Here is a 17,564-nt window from a genome sequence, read left to right on the forward strand (position 1 = left end):
CTTGGTGGAGTGATGAGGTGTGTGGTCGACGAGTGATGAGGTGTGATAAGGGGCCGTCCATAAATGACGTCACGCACCTGGGGGGGGGGGTCAGACATTTGTGACGAGGGGGGGGGGTTTGAGAAATGTGACGTCACATCAAAATGCGCAACTTTAAATAAATATAGACAACACGTTCTACTTAATTAAATATACTTTTTAATAAATGCTTTCTCCTACAACATCCGATTGCAGCGCCACATTAAATACGCACTACAATGACAATAGTTTAAAGCGATTTGAAGCATGTTCTATATTTTGGGGGGGGGGGGCAGAGCTTTGTGACGTCATATTTGAGGGGGGGGGGCGGTCTGACTTTTTGTGACGCCGTGTGACGAGGAGGGGAGGGGGTCAAAAATCGTCCACAATCGCGTGACGTCATTTATGGACGGCCCCTAAAGATACGTGGTGTGTGCAAGTGTGATTGTGTGTGTGGTAACACGGGCGACGATGTGGCTTGCACAGATTAGCACAGTTGGCTACGTACGGTGCGAAAGAAGTTCAACATGCATATGATGTGTGCAATACGTACGAGGTGGATATTGCATCGGTGACGAGATGTGTGTGATGAGGCAATGCCTCGTGTTGCCACGCGAAGGCACCCGTCTTCCCAAACAAGGCCTCGACTCGCCCTCTGGTGGATATAGGGAACCATTGCAGTCATCGAATAAACACATTCCTGCGGAGGGAGCTGGTAGGAACGTTGGGTTGCTCGGTCAATTGCCAGGGTCAACGGCGGCGTGGTGTATTCCGCAAATATGCCCGACTGAGTTTTATAAGGGCACCAATGGGTGACCAGCCCCTCCCCACCCAACCCCACCTCCCCTACCCCCCACCCAGCCCCACCCTCCCCACCCAGCCCCACCCTCCCCACCCAGCCCCTCCCCACCCAGCCCCACCCTCCACACCTAGCCCCTCCCCACCCAGCCCTCCCCACTCAGCCCCTACCCACCTTCCCCTCCCCACCCACCCAGCCCCTCCCTCCCCACCCTCCCCTCTCCACCCAGCCCCACTCCTCCCACCTCCCATCCAGCCCCACCTAGCCCCTCCCCACCCTCCCCTCCCCACCCAGCACCTCCCCACCCTCCCCTCTCCACCCAGCCCCACCCCTCCCATTTTTGGATGCACGACGGACGGACGAACACAATCATCCCCTGTGGGCTGGTGTAACCAGGAGGTTCCTACCAGTATAATCAATCGGTCATATCAGTGATGGATCATCATCATGAGTGTTCAGCAGCAGCAGCAGCAGTCATCATCACGAGCAGTCTTGATCGTCAGTCCTCAATCGCATCAACTCGCAACATCAGCCACCAGTCATCGTCAGTTTTCAGAATCGGCACCTTTATTTAGACTGCAGCAGGAGAAATCCGATGGTCTGCGAAGCTCTTTGTCACACGGATGTCCAGCAAGAGGGCACGGGGTCAACGAGTTACAACAGCAAACAATCGAACTCGAGACGAGTGTAAGCAAGTCGCTTAAATAAATATTAATACATTAATTATATAAGTCCGTACAAGTTTTCGTGACTGCAATGATCCATACTCTTTGGTTCTTTCGGTAAAGTCACGTAGGTGAAAAATAAAAAAGTAATTTTGCTGTGGCTGTTCCACCTGATGACGGAAGCTTGTGTTGCCTCCGAAACGTGATTTAATTTAGTTATATTATTTTTAGTTTCATTACATTTTTATACCTACGTGACTTTACCGAAAGAACCAAAGAGTATGGATTCCTGCAGTCACGAAAGCTTCAAATCTAGATTTATAAGTCCGATTTATCTAAGTTTGGGCAAGGCAGCAAAACAACAACCAAACAAACCCCACCAAGATAACGCCACACAGATGTAGTCCCTCGATACAATGGCACATTAACATTGAACTATCGATACACAGGTAAGGATCAAAGTTACAAATCACATTTGCAAATGTAACTGTATCCATCAGCAGCGGCAGTATTCAACATCATTAGTCTTCAACATCATCAGTCATCAGCCTTCATCGGCAGGCATCATTCTTCATCAGTCATCATCCGCAGTCTGCAATATCAGTCATCGAAGGTCATCAGTTTCCATCATTCATCAGCCCATCATCAATCTTCATTCATCAGTTTTCATCATCAGCAGCAGCAATTGCCATCTGATCCAGCCACTGCTTCCCATTAACACATTCCTGCGGAGGGAGCTGGTAGGAACGTTGAGTTACTCGGTCAATGGCCAGGGTCAACGGCGGCGTGGTGTATTCCGCAAATATGACCAACTGTGAGGGCGGGCACAAGCCGGCGTGAGTAGGTTACACGTTGAGTTTTATAAGGGAACCACGGGGTGACCAGCCCCTCCCCACCCAGCCCCACTCCTCCCACCCCCCACCCAGCCCCACCCTCCCCACCCAGCCCCTCCCCACCCTCCCAGCCCATCCCCACCCTCCCCACCCAACCCCTCCCTACCCTCTCCTCTCCACCCAGCCCCACCCCTCACATTTTTGGATGCACGACGGACGGACGGACACAATAATCCCCTGTGGGCTGGTGGAACCAGGTGGTTCCTACCAGTATTAACTTCAGAATTAGAATATGTATTTAGAGGAGGAATCCGATCAGCTATAAAGTTCTTTTTTGATATCTCCAGCAGGGGTGGGTAAGAAGTTTACAATAACAAACAGCACAAAAACATGATGGTAGTGCTCATCAAGATCATAACCAACACCACCCATAGTCCAGATCTCTCTGCAGGTCAACTCTCTTCTGTACAGGGGCAATTCCACAAACTGAGCAACTACCCAGGAAGATCAAAATCTATCTCGCCATGGTGGCTCAGAGATCGCCAAGGTATACAGGAGGTTATGGGTTCGATTCCGACCCTGACACCTGCTGCTGTATATTTGGAGTTTGCATGTTTTCCCCGTGGCCGTGTGGCTTTTTCTCCGGGTTCTCCATTTTTTCGCTCCACGTTTAGAATTAACGTCACACGTTTAGAGTCTTTGGCTGCTATAAATGTCCACGCGATAAGCCACTGCGTTGAGCTATCATTTGCGTACTCTTTGTTTTTTTCGGTAAAGTCACGTAAGTAAAAAAAATAAATTAATTAAATCACGACGTTTCGGGTGCAACACAAGCATCCTTCTTCAGGTGGGGACAACTTAGCGAAAGCACAACCGCTTAAGAAGGACGCTTGTGTTGCGCCCGAAACGTCGTGATTTAATTTTTTTTTTACCTACGTGACTTTAATTCTAGATTTGAAGCATTCGTGACTGCAAGGATTCATATTCTTGGGTTTTTTCGGTAAAGTCACGTAGGTAAAAATTTTAAATTAATAAAAGTAAAATAGAAATGAAATAAAAATCACGACGTTTCGGAGGCAACACAAGCCTCCGTCTTCAGGTGGAACCGTCACAGCACGATAGCTGTATCAAGTAAATGAGAAATTCCAAGAGATCCGACCCCGTATATATACTGGTTGAGGGGGGAGGAACCAGGGCAGGCCCCTGGATAGGAGTTTTTATTTATTATTGACCTTACCGAAAAAACAAAAGAGTATGAATCCTTGCAGTCACGAAATCTTCAAATCTAGAACTATCATTTGCGGCCAGATCGCTTCCGCAAAAAAAGCTATGAAGCTCATCGGGGTTTACCTGGTAAAATAAAAAAAATAGTTTAGTTTTGATAGTTTAAGAATACGTGTTGGCTATTCACCTCCTTCAGACACAAAAAGCCACGTGATTTTTAACACATCCCATCAGCTGCACGGCCTTCTGTGAGTGCATAATTCCAGCAAACATTGGTTCACAACACAAGGGGGGAAAAAAATCTAGACCCGTTTCGACATTCAAGTGTGGCACCAGCAGTCAATGCTGGTGATGAACCCACAGACGTTTTACAGACATGGAGAGCCCTCTCTGTTCTAGTTACAAGCTCAACTTAAAAACACACAGCACAGATTAATCGTTAGCGTCCTCGTGGAGAATACCGTATAAAGAACAATACCTTGCCGCGTTGCGGTGTTAGTGTGTACTTTTGTATAAACCAAGTTTGACACGTGTAACTGAACGCACCGTGCAAAGTGCCATTCACATGTATGGTCTTGCTGAATCGTGTCAGCTGATCTTTAATTATTTCGGGAAATTTTCTTGGTTCTTTCGGTAAAGTCACGTAGAAGGGAAATAATAAAATAATGAAAATTAAACATTAAATACATCATAAAATAATTCTCACAACGTTTCGGCCACAACGCAAGCAGCCGTCCTCGGGTGAAGAACAGGTCTGTCGGAAAGACAGCGTCTGAATGAGCCTGAGGACGGCTGCTTGCGTTGTGGCCGAAACGTCGTGAGAATTATTTTGTTTTATTTCTATTATTTTATTATTTCCCTTCTACGTGACTTTACCGAAAAAAACCAAGAAGATGAATCCCTGCAGTCACGAAAGCTTTTAATCGAAACAATTGTATCACTTGCACGGGAAGGCCAAAAATAACCATGACGAGGTTTTTATTCATTCGAATGCCGTCGTTTCAGAGGTCACTCACAACACCTCCACCTAGTGGACATGTCACGAACCGCCACGATTTGTGTGTCAGTGTGCATGTGTATATCTACATGTGATGTGCACGTGCTATGTTCATAACACACATGCTCTGCACAAAGATCCCCCAGGTACAGTATAGCCTTAACAGACTGTAGGGGCAAGTGCTGTTAGCGACCCACCTATGAAGGCCGGCACGGCACACACGAGGGGGGGTGGGCGGCCAGCAACCACGCCCGACCGCCTTCGTCTCCCCAAGTGATGTTTACCAATCGCACCAGGTACTCATTCGAGGCTGAGTCGACCGTGCGGAGGCCCACGACTGATATTGGCCGTGAGCGGGAATCGAACTCGGGTCCGCCGGGTTTGTAGCGCAGCGCGCTTACAGCTACACGACCGCCCCCCCCCCCCACAGCACAAACACACGTGTATAGCCAGTGCACTACACATGTACATTGTGCTCTATGTAGTGTACATGCTATGTTCACAGTATATATGCCATGTTCACAGTACACATGCCCTACACAGTACACACACGTGTATAGGCAGTGCCCTACACAGAATGTGTGTTGTGCTGTATGTAGTGTACATGCCGTGTTCACAGTACACATGCCCTACACAGTACACACACGTGTATAGGCAGTGCCCTACACAGAATGTGTGTTGTGCTGTATGTAATGTACATGCCGTGTTCACAGTACACATGCCCTACACAGTACACACACGTGTATAGGCAGTGCCCTACACAGAATGTGTGTTGTGCTGTATGTAATGTACATGCCGTGTTCACAGTACACATGCCCTACACAGTACACACACGTGTATAGGCAGTGCCCTACACAGAATGTGTGTTGTGCTGTATGTAATGTACATGCCGTGTTCACAGTACACATGCCCTACACAGTACACACACGTGTATAGGCAGTGCCCTACACAGAATTTGTGTTGTGCTGTATGTAATGTACATGCCGTGTTCACAGTACACATGCCCTACACAGTACACATACACAGTACGTGTGTGCAAGTACAGTACACTCCATGTGTGTACTGTACTGCTGTCACAAGCCCCTCCCCCACTCGCCGCCTCCCCCGCCCCTCCCCCACCCCCTTCTTCACCTCCCCCTCCCCCCTCCAAATCTACAGCCCCTCCCCCACATCCACCCACGACCCCCCCTCCCCCGCCAACGAGCAAACCGCGCGTGTGCGCGCGCGCGCGCACCCCTCGCCAGCCAATGGGCGCGCGCCGCCTGACAGCCCGTCACGCCGGTCGCCCCTGACGACGGGGTCCTTGGGCTGGTTGGAGGGGGAGAGGTGTCCAGCGCGGGGCTGCCTGTCGGCGCGGCCAGCCAGCATGTACGCCAAGGGGAAGGGCGCTGTTGTTCCTTCGGACGCCCAGGCGCGGGAGAAGTGAGTCCGTGGCGCCGCGGAGAGACGCCGGTTCGGGCGGCGGAGTGTGCGGAGCGAGCGGCGATGTGGCCGGGCAGAGGATGGAGAGGGAGAGAGCGAGCGAGAGAGAGAGAGCGGGGGAGGAAGAGACGGGGAGGAGGAGGGGAGGCGCTCTCGCTATGGCGCCCAGGCTGGAGGCCCTAGCATGGCGGCCGCGGTGGTGATGGTGGTGGTGGTGATTGTTGTGATGTTGGTTTGTGGTGTGGTGGTGTTTGAAGGTGATGGGGAGTGGTGGTGGTGGTGGTTGATTATGGTTATTGTGCCGACGGTTGTGATGATGATGATGGTGGTGGTGGTGATGGCTCGGATGGTGGTGGTGGTATTCATGGTGGAGGGGTGGTAGTGGTGGTAGTCGTGATGATGGAAGTGGTGATTGTGATCGTGGTAGTAGTAAAGGTGGTGGTGATCGTGGTAGTGTTCAAGGTGGTGATCGTGAAATTAGTGGGAGTGGTGGTAGTGAAAATGGTAGTCGTGGTATTTGGTGATGGTTTTTGTGGTGGTGGTGGTGGTCATGGTGGGTGATGTTGATGGCTTTAGTGGAGTGATAGTGGTGGTAGAAATAGTGATGGCAGTGATAGTTATGGTGGTGGTCGTGATTAGTGGTAAAGATGGTGATAGTGCTGGTTTTGGTTTTAGTGGTGATGGTTTTGTTGGTGGCTTCTATGGTGAAAGTTGAGGCTTTGTTGGTGGTGTTGGCCTAGGTTGTGGTATTGGTGGTAGTGGTAATGGGGATGTTTAAAGAAATACTGATGGTTATATTTGCGACGGTGATGATGTTTAAGATCTTGGTGGTAGTGGTTATGATTATAATGGTGGTTTGGGTTTTTAGTTATAGTTGTTGGTGGTTATAGTGGTAGTTGTGTGATTGTGATGCTGGTTATGGTTGTAGTTATATGGTTAGCAATTATATGGTTATATTCGTTGTAGTGGTTACGATGGTGGTGGTGATTTGCGTTGTGGTAATGTTAGAATGGTGTTTTTGGTGATAAGGGCTGTACCGGTGGTAGACTGGTGGTGATGGTTGTGGTCATGATGATGATGGTGGTGGTTATTAGCGTGGTGATGGTGTTGTCTTGGGTCGTGATTGCGGTTGGGTGATTATGGGGGTTAGTGTGGTGGTGGTGTTATTGGTGTGGTGGTGTTATTGGTGTGGTGGTAGGTTGGTTCTGTTCGTGTTGTTTACGGTTGTAGTAGTGGTAGGGTTGAGGTGGTATTATTGTTCAGGGTTGTGGCAGCAGAGTTGATGGTGGTGGTAGTGTTTGATGCTTTGTGGTGGTGTTATTTAGGGTTGTGGTGGAAGTGGAGGGGATGGTGGTGTGTTGATCGGTTTTAGTGGTAGAATGTAGTGGCGTTGTTGATAGTGGTACTGCTTATATTTGTATCAGTGTCATATTTTTTGAGAAGGAAGGTTGGGCAGTATGAGTGGTGGTAGGGGAAATTTGTGACACCAATGATTGTTGTTGTGGTGGTTGTTGGCGGTGTTGATGTAGCGGTTCATGTTGGCCAGCAGAGGTGATTACGATCTTGGAGGCTTGTAGCGATGGTGTTTCTTTGGCTGTAGTTGTGTGACTGTCCCCTATCGCCCGTGCAGTGTGTGTGTGTGATTTGGCTGGCTGTAAGTACTGTAATAATGATTAATTCACGCAGTATTTCACGAACAACGCGGGGAGCCCTCAAGCTTCGGTTGATTTTCGTGTTGCGTTTAGAGGGGCCGGTTTTTTATTTATTGGGTCGAGACCACCACACGGTTGTGTACTCGGCTTTGTCGGCGATTTGTGTCCTCGGCTTTGTTGTGTGACGGCGTTTTGTGTACTCAGCTCTGTTGTGTGTCTGAGTTTTGTGTCCTCCGCTTTGTTGTGTCGGAGTTTTGTGTCCTCGGCTTTGTTGTGTGACGGCGTTTTGTGTACTCAGCTATGTTGTGTGTCTGAGTTTTGTGTCCGTGGCTTTGTTGTCGGAGTTTTGTGTCCTCGGCTTTGTTGTGTGACGGCGTTTTGTGTACTCAGCTCTGTTGTGTGTCTGAGTTGTGTGTCCTCCGCTTTGTTGTGTGTCGGAGTTTTGTGTCATCGGCTCTGTTGTGTGACGGCGTTTTGTGTACTCAGCTATGTTGTGTGTCTGAGTTTTGTGTCCGTGGCTTTGTTGTCGGAGTTTTGTGTCCTCGGCTTTGTTGTGTGACGGCGTTTTGTGTACTCAGCTCTGTTGTGTGTCTGAGTTGTGTGTCCTCCGCTTTGTTGTGTGTCGGAGTTTTGTGTCATCGGCTCTGTTGTGTGACGGCGTTTTGTGTACTCAGCTATGTTGTGTGTCTGAGTTTTGTGTCCGTGGCTTTGTTGTCGGAGTTTTGTGTCCTCGGCTTTGTTGTGTGACGGCGTTTTGTGTACTCAGCTCTGTTGTGTGTCTGAGTTGTGTGTCCTCCGCTTTGTTGTGTGTCGGAGTTTTGTGTCATCGGCTCTGTTGTGTGACGGCGTTTTGTGTACTCAGCTCTGTTGTGTGTCTTAGTTTTGTGTCCGGGGCTTTGTTGTCGGAGCTTTGTGTCATCGGCTCTGTTGTGTCGGCGCTATGAATGTGTCTGGATGTGTTCTGCACATTGCGTGAGTGCGTTTTGTTGTTGTTGTTGTGGTGTATGTTTTGCATCGTCGTTCGCGGTTACGTTAGATTTAAGGTTAGGATTGGATTTCAAATGGTACCGTTGTGTTGTTCAGCGTTAGGATGGCATTGGGCATGCGCGTGTTAAGGGGTGTATACATTGTGTAGGAGACTGTTGTGTTATGCTTTGGACTACATTGTGTATGCGACTGTTGTTAGGGCTTAGCACTGCATTGTGTATTAGAGCGCGTTCTGTTACCGGTCTGGGTTACGGGTGCATCGTGTACGGTGTTGTGTGAGTGTTAGGCCCGCATTGTGTAACGACGTGTTGTTTTAGGACTGCGTTGTGTATGATTAGTGTGTACAGTGTTTGTGTCGCAGTTTATCTGCAGGGTTCAGGGCTTTGTGTTCCATCATTTTGGATGCATTGTGTATGAGGTTGTGTTCGAATTATGGCTCTGTATTGCATACGATCATGTTGTGCTGCAGATAGGGTTGAGGTTGTGTATGATATTGTGTTCGTGTTAGGGCCCGCATTGTTAGGCCTGCGTGGTGTATGATTCGTATGTTCTACAGTGTTCATGTCGCAGTTCACATGCAGGGTTCAGGGCTTTGTGTATATGAGGCTGCGTTGGGGTAGGGCTAGAAAATGTGTTTCACGATCCTATCTTGATTTGAATCAAGATAGGGCTGTTGTGTTCTTTTATACTTACGTGACTTTACCGAAAGAACCAGAGTCTGTTGTGTAACGTTTTGGTCAGGCTGTAGTGTTAGGGCCAGCGCTGTATTGTGTCGGATAGTGTTGGGGTTAGTGCTGTGGTGGTGGTGGTGTATTGTTAGGTTTAGGCCGGTGTTGTGTGCGCTATTGTTGGGGGCCAGGGCTGTGTTTTTTGTTCTCGGTGGTGTATTGTTCTGGTTATAGGACCATCGCCGTGTGGTTTAGTGTTCGGGATACGCCTGTGTGTGGTGGTGTAGCCTTCAGGGCTGTGTGTGTGTGTGTTGGTTAGTGCTAGGGGTACTGTGTTGTGCATGCCGCATCCCGGGACGGTGCTGTGATTGTCTTCGTGATCGCGCTTTGTGGTCTAAGATTCACGTTCCGCGATGATGGAGTCGCGTTGCGATGAATTCGGGGCTGTGCTGGCGTTTTGACCGGGCCCCTTTGGCTCTGCGTGGCGAGGCTGTGATGACTGTGCTTTGTTGAGCTATCCGATGTAGCGGCTCCGGCTTGCGTGTTTTTGGTGCGTGCATTGTGTGGCTACGGCCATGCTGCTGTGTACGTTGTTTTGAGGCCTGCCGGAGCTTCTTCCAGCTGTATGGAATATTGAATGAGCGGGGGAGCAATACATCGATTTATAGGTTGTAAATCCAGCCGCTGGCTCCGGAGAACGACGGGCGTGAATTCCCCCGACTCGTGACGGCAAATAAGCGTCATCGCCGTCGCTCCGATGCGTCTTCCGTTCCGACCGCCCCTTGGTTCGTGCACGGGTGTCCGACGTTTCGCTCTCTCTGGCGTTTGCGCGCCGTGCGGGAACCGCACGTGGCGGCACAACCCGAAAACGCAGTCGGAGAGAGCCGCGCGGCACAAGCCGCGAAAGCCCACGCGGTGTGGCACAGCGATTGTGTGTATGTGGACGTACGTCGGCACTCTGTGTACGAGTATCTGATGCACGTGGGGGCACGGCGGCGAGCGGCGGCGTAACGAGGTTAGCGCGCTACGAACTTGGTGAGCCGAGTTCGATTCCCGCTCGCGCCGAACACCGGTGACGATTATCTGAACCGGTCCTGGGCCTCCCCGAGGTCGACTGGGTCTCAGTTGAGTACCTGGTGCGGTGTGTAAACATCGCTACTGGGGAGACAAAGGTGGCCGTGCGTGGTGCTGACCACCCAGCCGTACTGGCCTCTTAATAGTTGCGCGGTAACAGGAATTGCTCCTACAGTCTGTTAAGGCTATACGGGGCACCTTTGTCTGTGTCTTTGCAGGTTGGCACTCTATGTGTACGAGTATCTGCTGCACGTGGGTGCACAGAAGGCGGCACAGACCTTCCTGTCCGAGGTGAGAGCCCCCCCCCCTTCCATTTCTTCACCCCCCCTCTCCCCCTACCATATTTCACCATTTTTCCGTGAGCTGTTGCCGGCATTGCCGCCCGTAGCGGGTAGGTTCCAGTAATCGACGCCAAACCCCTCCCCCCCCACAGTCGAGGCTGCAGTGCGGTGGAGTGCTTCGTTGGGGTTGTTAACTTGGGTCATTTAGCGTTATCGATAATCGCATGCAAATTGACGACAAATTGATTGTCGCTCTTGCCGCACAGCGTCCAATAACCAGAGAAGATTGCGCACGAGGGGCTCAGGATAACCGGGAGCGCAGTGAAAGGTTTTGTGCGAGAAAACAATGGTAGATGTCCTTCGGAGGTGGGGCACAAACGGGAATATGCAGCAGAGCGTGAGAATCAAGGGCAAAATTTAAAACCGACCAAGGATCAAAATAATGAGTTAAAGATTTGCACGGGAGATGGACGGGAGTGATTTTGGAAAGTTGAACCTAATAATGAAATACATCATACCAATGTAGCCAAAGAAAAAACCTCCTTTTTTATTGGCGCTTACCACCCATTATGATCACAAACTTGGACATCAACGAAGGAACTGGGAAATGGGTAGGTTTGCAAATATGCACGGAGAGATGCATGCATGAGAGAAAATGGAACGCATTGGCATCATTTTTATTGTTAATAAAGTAAAAATCTTAATCATAATCTTTATTTAGATGGGAGGAAGTATGAGGGGCTTGCAGAGGAGACATCTCCCATTAGGAGACGGATCCGATTAGCACGGTTGGCTACGTACGATGCGAAAGAAGTTGAACAAAGAGACATGCAAACAGACGGAGCGATCACCGGCGGTGGGCAAGCGTCACATCAGAGTAACGGCCAAAAGGAGGGAATAGCACCCGCGATACAGTGTCGTCTGCGGACATGCGAGCGATGAAATCAGCTGCGTGTACGCGGAGACGCTAAGTGGATTGCTGCGTCGCAGGGACCGCGAGAGTGGGCGACGGCTTGGGGGAGAGGCCAGGGCTAAATTCCAGCTGGGTCTGTGCGGGTCAGCGACCCCCCCCCACTCCACCCCAGCACACCACATCTAGTAAATCGCACCCCTCGGTGTGTGGGGTTACTAGCAAAGGCGGTCGGGCGTGGTGCTGGCCACCCAGCCCCTCGTGTACCGTGCCGGCCTTCATAGGTGCTACTCGCTAACGGCACTTGCCCCAACGGTCTGTTGAAGACTATACGGGTGATCTTTGTGGTTACGAGTCAATGTGCCTACTCCAGGCTTCCAGCAACTAGGACATTTTGCAGTGAGAAATTAAGCCTTGAGGGCGATGGGGGGAGGGGGTGGCAGGCCTTCATCCAGCAGTGAAGTGAACATGGCTGATGATGACGATGATTAATGTTAAGATGTATGTGTGTGCGTTGGGGAGCGTTGACGCAGTGGTTCGCGCAACTGCGCTATGAACCCGGCGACTCGAGTTTGATTCTTGCTCACGGCCATCACCGGTAACAAATATCTGAACTGGAGTTGGGCCTCCTTTGGGTCGATTAGGCCATAAATGAGTACCTGGTACGGTGTCCAAACATCGCCGCTAGGGAGATGGCTGGGCGTGGTGCTGGCCAACCCGCAACCGCATGTGCCGTGCCGGCCTTCACAGTTGCTCACTGACAACGCTCGCCCCAACAGTCTGTTCACGGCTACGCGGTGGGGGATCTTTGTCTTTGTGTGCGTGTGACAGATCCGATGGGAAAAGAACATAACTCTGGGTGAACCGCCGGGGTTCCTACACTCGTGGTGGTGGTGAGTGCCGCACAGACACAGCCAGAGCAGGCGGCCGCGATGCACGTGCCCCCCGCTTTGGCTTGGAACAAAGGGAGCTCCCCGCCCCCCCCCCTTCGTTCGTAGCTGGCAGTGCCGTGCGCGCTGTGCGTGTGAATGCTTTTGGCGACGGAGTTGTGAAAAGGACCCAAAGCCGGTGCCCTGTGACCCCTGACGGTGGCTGGCAGATGGACTTGGTGGGGGGGGTGGGGAGGAAAAGACGTCTCGCCACAGTTGAGGATGTTTTCTGGTTGTCTTCCCGTTGGTGTAAATTGTTTTGCATTTTAAATTAAACCAATGTCTGCAACTGACGAGAGAACCGAACGCAAACGGAAAGATGGATGAGGCCGAGAGCTTTCGCATGTGCGATGCGTACCTTGGTGGTGTGTTTGTTAAATTCTACGTGCGTTTAACGTGGGTTTTGAACACTGCACAGAGCCGGCCCACCAGTAGTAGTGATAGCTGAGTTCAATCTCTGTCTGGGTGTTTATTTGGACTCTTGTTATTTAGTATCAATACAAACAACCATCTGAGTGATGATGGATTGAGTATTAATGTCACACGTTTATTTAGACAGAAAATCCACGTAGAGTCTCAAGACAGTCTTTCAGGAGGGTACCGAATCGGGTGGGATTTTTCACCAATTCCATTCAGTGTTTAGCTTTTTTGAGGAAACCGGAGGACCTGGAGAAAACCCCACCAAGCCATGCCACCTCCAGGCCACCTTACAAAACCACCACACCATGCCGCATCCAGGCCACCTTACAAAACCACCACACCATGCCGCATCCAGGCCACCTTACAAAACCACTAAGCCATGTCACCTTACAAAACCACCACACCATGCCACCTCCAGGCCACCTTACAAAACCACCACACCATGCCGCATCCAGGCCACCTTACAAAACCACTAAGCCATGTCACCTTACAAAACCCACCACGCCATGCCACCTTACCAAACCACCACGCCATGCCACATTCAGGCCGCCTTACCAAACCACCATACCTTGCCACCTTACAAAACCACCACACCTTGCCACGTTACAAAACCACCACACCTTGCCACCTGACAAAGCCACCATGCCATGCCACATTCAGGCCACCTTACCAAACCACCACGCCATGCCACCTTACAAAACCACCACACCATGCCACCTTACAAAATCACCACGCCATGCCAACTTACAAAACCACCACACCTTGTCACCTTACAAAACCACCACGCCATGTCACCTTACAAAACCACCACGCCATGCCACCATACAAAACCACCACGCCATGCCACCTTACAAAACCACCACGCCATGCCACCTCCAGGCCACCTTACAAAAACCCTGGTGGGCGCCAAGCCCTGCCTGGCTCCAACCGCGATGATCGTCCAAGACGCAACGACATTGGCCTTCACAGGCTAATTGCACCTCAGATTAGAACAGGTGGCCGTGCGAAAGAAGTACAAAATACATGCACACATACGTACACACAATCTCACTGCCCCACATTTACTGCCGCCCTCAGCTGTTGGCTGGTGCACAGTGTACGTGGCACGTGTCCTTTTGTACCATGGATTATTGCAGCAATGTACATGAAATGCCGTTTCCATCCTTTGCCGTCATGGGACACATGCTATGAGATTAATGTTCAACTTGCTATCTCACCAGTGCTTGCAGGTGAAACCCTGTGTAACGTTTAAGTAGGCTCGTCTGGCACGGCCTAAAGCAATCGTCTTTATGGCGTTCCTGTGAAACTTATTCCGCCTGGCTTAGCCAGGAGAGCCTCACTGACTCTCGAATCGCTTATTTAGGTGAGGGCTCTGCCAAGTTTTATCAGTAGGAGACGCCGTTGCTTCTGTGCGTAATCCCAAATGAGTAACTTGCAGGTATTTTTTTTAGCACGGGGTCGTTTGGCCAATGCCAGTTAGCTTGTTTCCTGCAACTTATAAAATGTCACGGTATGGCAGAAATGTACTGTGCGCACATCTGCGCTATGACGTCACGCCCCCATATCCCACAGAGCTGAGTCGGGGTAGTGGTTCACGTTACTCCCCCTCCACCCACCTCCCCTCCACCCCGGCCGTGTATCCCATGCAAATAAGCGGGCGGTGCTAGTTGGATAAAAAGATGCAAAGCATTTAAAGAAGGAAAGTGGCACTTGACCTGTGGTTGTTCGTAACCCTGTGCTTGGCTCGTGGCTGTCTGACCCCCCCCCCCCGACTCCTCCCCCCGTCGTGGCGTTGTCTCGTTGTGACCCCCCCCCACCCCCCTCGTGGCATTGTCTTTATGTGACACCCCCACGGCGGTGTTGTGTCGTTCTGACGGCTCTCCCCCCCCCCCCCCCCCGTGACGGTTGTCTGATGTCCGCGCAGCGTTTTCTGGGACCTCTACTGCGCCGCGCCCGAACGCAGGGAGACATGCGAGCACTCGAGCGAGGCGAAGGCCTTCCACGACTACGTGAGGACGACCACGCGGCCACCACGCACACACACACACAAGCGCAACAGTGTTGCTGCCCTGTGGCAATACGTACAATGCGTGTTTTCGTTAACGCGTGGGTTTGTGCCGGACCGCCCGATGATTCATAATGTGTGGGTTAAGGACTACGTTAAGGCCCTTCACCCCCCCACCTACGACGCAGCCAAACAAGTGAAGTCGGGCGTACGAGTGTTTTGATTGCGCTAATTATCACTCATTGTTTCAGCTCAGCTTGGTTCTAATTGGTTCAGCCCACCAGTTCTAATTGACGCAGCCCACCGGTTTTATTGCGTCTTGGCGCAGTTTCGAGCGAAACGTCGTATATCCATACCTGTCAATCCCTTATCACAGTCCAATTCAGATCTTATTGGTCAGCCTTTGCCCTGATAAATTGCAGAGTTCATCCTACAAAGTCCCATCACAAGGGAGAAACAGAAACAAACAAAAAAGTCCGTATTGAAACGGCTGTACGCCGTATGGACCTGAACGTATTTTCCTTGTACAATAATACGGGGTAAACCGTACGGGTTGACACGGTGTGTGTATCACGGTGCTTAACTTTGTCGCGCCAAATTGTCGTTAGGCGCATTCCCAGTTGATTGACATCATTGCGGGTGGTGATACGTCACATTTGCACTGATGACTCCGGCACGCAAAGGCTAAACGGTGGCAAATTACGCCGAAAAGCGTACAACAGCGGCTTCGGCGCGTCGTATTGTCGTCGCGACGACTACAGCTACGATTATCGCGCACTCGCGTGTTAAAGATTGGGGGGGGGGCGGCCGCCGGTTTCGAATCATGAACCTCTTGCTACAATTGGTGAACGCGCACTACCTGTGGGTCGCGTCACCGCCCCCGTGTCCACCGTATTGAGGATTGGAGCAAAGGAGATGCAATGGGAAGGGCTACGGAGACTTGCACCAAGACCCGTAGACTCGCACAGAGGCGCACAGAATCACGCAGAGACCCGTAGACTCGCATAGAGATCCACACAGACTTGCGCAGAGACCCATAGACTCGGCACAGAGAGAAGAAACGTGCTGGTATATAAAGCAATGGAAATAACAGCCTGTGAATTCGCCAATTTCTATCGGAGTTGAAATAAATGGGTTTTGTTAAGAGAAGCGATTTAGCGGGGAACCACCCCTGAATGAAGCCAGCAGTTGGAGGATGAGTATGGATGCTGTATACACGCGCACAGCGTCGCCCGGATCGACGCCAACTGTTTCCGTACGTGCACTGTCGTTTCCAGACGGCAGCAGCTGCCGCCAGCCCCGTTCTGGGAAATCTCCCGCCGGGAGACGGAATTCCCCCAGGATTTTACCAGGTGAGTCACCTGCCCTTCTGCACACCGAGGATATTCGCAGAATACGAGGAGGGGGGGTGGGTACGAGTGAATGGTTATTTGTTTTTCTCAATTCGATTCTGTTCCTTAACGACGGTAATTTACGTCTCGTACAGTCCAAAAAATATAAACGGCGATCCGTGTCGACGAATGGTGATCCTTGCGCCTGACGGCGGGCGCGTTGAAACGCGGCGCGTGAGAACCGCCGTGGGTTTTTTCTGTGATGAGCACGAAGCCAATCGTGCCAGCGGTACCCATCCACTGCTGGATGTGGCCTCCACGTGTCGAGTGGGGGTGGGCTGCGGGGGGGGGGGGTGGGGGGGGCTATTTCACGGTGACCCCGAGGTGCGGGAGTCAAGCTCGGTGTCGCCGGGAAGTCGGGCGAAAGAAGTGGGGGAAGGACCCTTTAAGGAAGAGGTGGGCTATTAAAAGTCGGTGTAGATTTGAATGCTGCGAATGTGCAAGCGTGGTGACGTTCCAGATAGCCAGAGGGGGGGGCTGCCTTGAAGAAATGGTGCCCGGCGGTGCCGTTTCCGAATTTGGCAAAGCGTTGACCACGACGCCGGCACGCGATGGCCTGCTCTTGCGTAAGACGCCATGGGGCTTTTGTACGTCCGCCTGCCCTGAAGCAGGCGGCGTGTGTCGCGGTTAATATACCAGCGGCATTCCTCACCACGCTGGTCCGGCGTGGGTTTGGCGAAGGCGGGGAGCGTCGACGATGGAGCGTGGCTCATCGCAGCGATGGATTTGCTCGCCCCTCTCCCCTGCTGACAACGTAACCTCTGGCCGAATCACCCCGGAACGCGCCCGATCCGATTCTGCCGGCTCTCGAAAGCTAAGCGTTGTCGAGCCTGGCGAGCTCATGATTGGGGCGACCACTTCGCGCGCGAGAATAACGTAGGCGGTGGCGGCTGTGCTACGTGATGCTCGGCTTGGACGCAAGTGCAGCGAAATCTGTTGTTGTACCGTGCTTCTATGCCCCCCCCCTCTCACCCAAACCACATTCACCAGCATGGTTTAAGTATGGTAACAATAGATAACTCCACCCTTAATTACCAGGCGTAGGGGCCCCGAGTCTCCAATCGCGGTGGGGCGTCCTCTGATACTCGGGCAGGATGTTGAGTGCCACTAATGGCCCCGTATTTAGGGTTGGCTCTGCTGGTGGAACGCAACACTTCCTGTTTGTTTTTACATTTTCCAAAGACCTCGGATCGGGGGGGGGGGTTATCGGTTGGTGGTGGTTGTGGCGGCGGGGGTGGAGGGTGGGAAGGGAGGGCGAGTGCATTGCTGCGAGTGACCAGGCTGTGAGC

The 17,564-nt window shown here is 51.6% G+C and overlaps 1 protein-coding gene across 20 annotated transcripts in view; it reads left to right on the forward strand.

The window, feature by feature from the left end:
* Window positions 1-5,836: 5,836 nt before the first annotated feature.
* LOC144733279 (single-stranded DNA-binding protein 2-like) overlaps window positions 5,837-17,564 on the forward strand; it is a 33,376-nt gene continuing 21,648 nt past the window's right edge. For 15 of the 20 annotated variants that reach the window (XR_013588336.1, XM_078615088.1, XM_078615086.1 and 12 more), the window contains exons 1-5: window positions 6,102-6,157; window positions 10,558-10,630; window positions 12,362-12,423; window positions 14,804-14,888; window positions 16,162-16,236. Coding sequence is in view for 19 of the 20 variants with exons in the window: in XM_078615088.1 (XP_078471214.1) it covers window positions 6,117-6,157; window positions 10,558-10,630; window positions 12,362-12,423; window positions 14,804-14,888; window positions 16,162-16,236 (336 nt within the window). In the remaining variant the exon portion in view is untranslated. Of the gene's footprint in view, window positions 5,959-6,101; window positions 6,158-10,557; window positions 10,631-12,361; window positions 12,424-14,803; window positions 14,889-16,161; window positions 16,237-17,564 lie in introns of those variants that run through there. The other 5 variants (XM_078615092.1, XM_078615090.1, XM_078615099.1 and 2 more) reach the window with 1 other exon arrangement.

The sequence above is a fragment of the Lampetra planeri genome, chromosome 46, assembly GCF_965212315.1.
Source record: "Lampetra planeri chromosome 46, kcLamPlan1.2.h2, whole genome shotgun sequence".
NCBI lineage: Eukaryota > Metazoa > Chordata > Hyperoartia > Petromyzontiformes > Petromyzontidae > Lampetra > Lampetra planeri.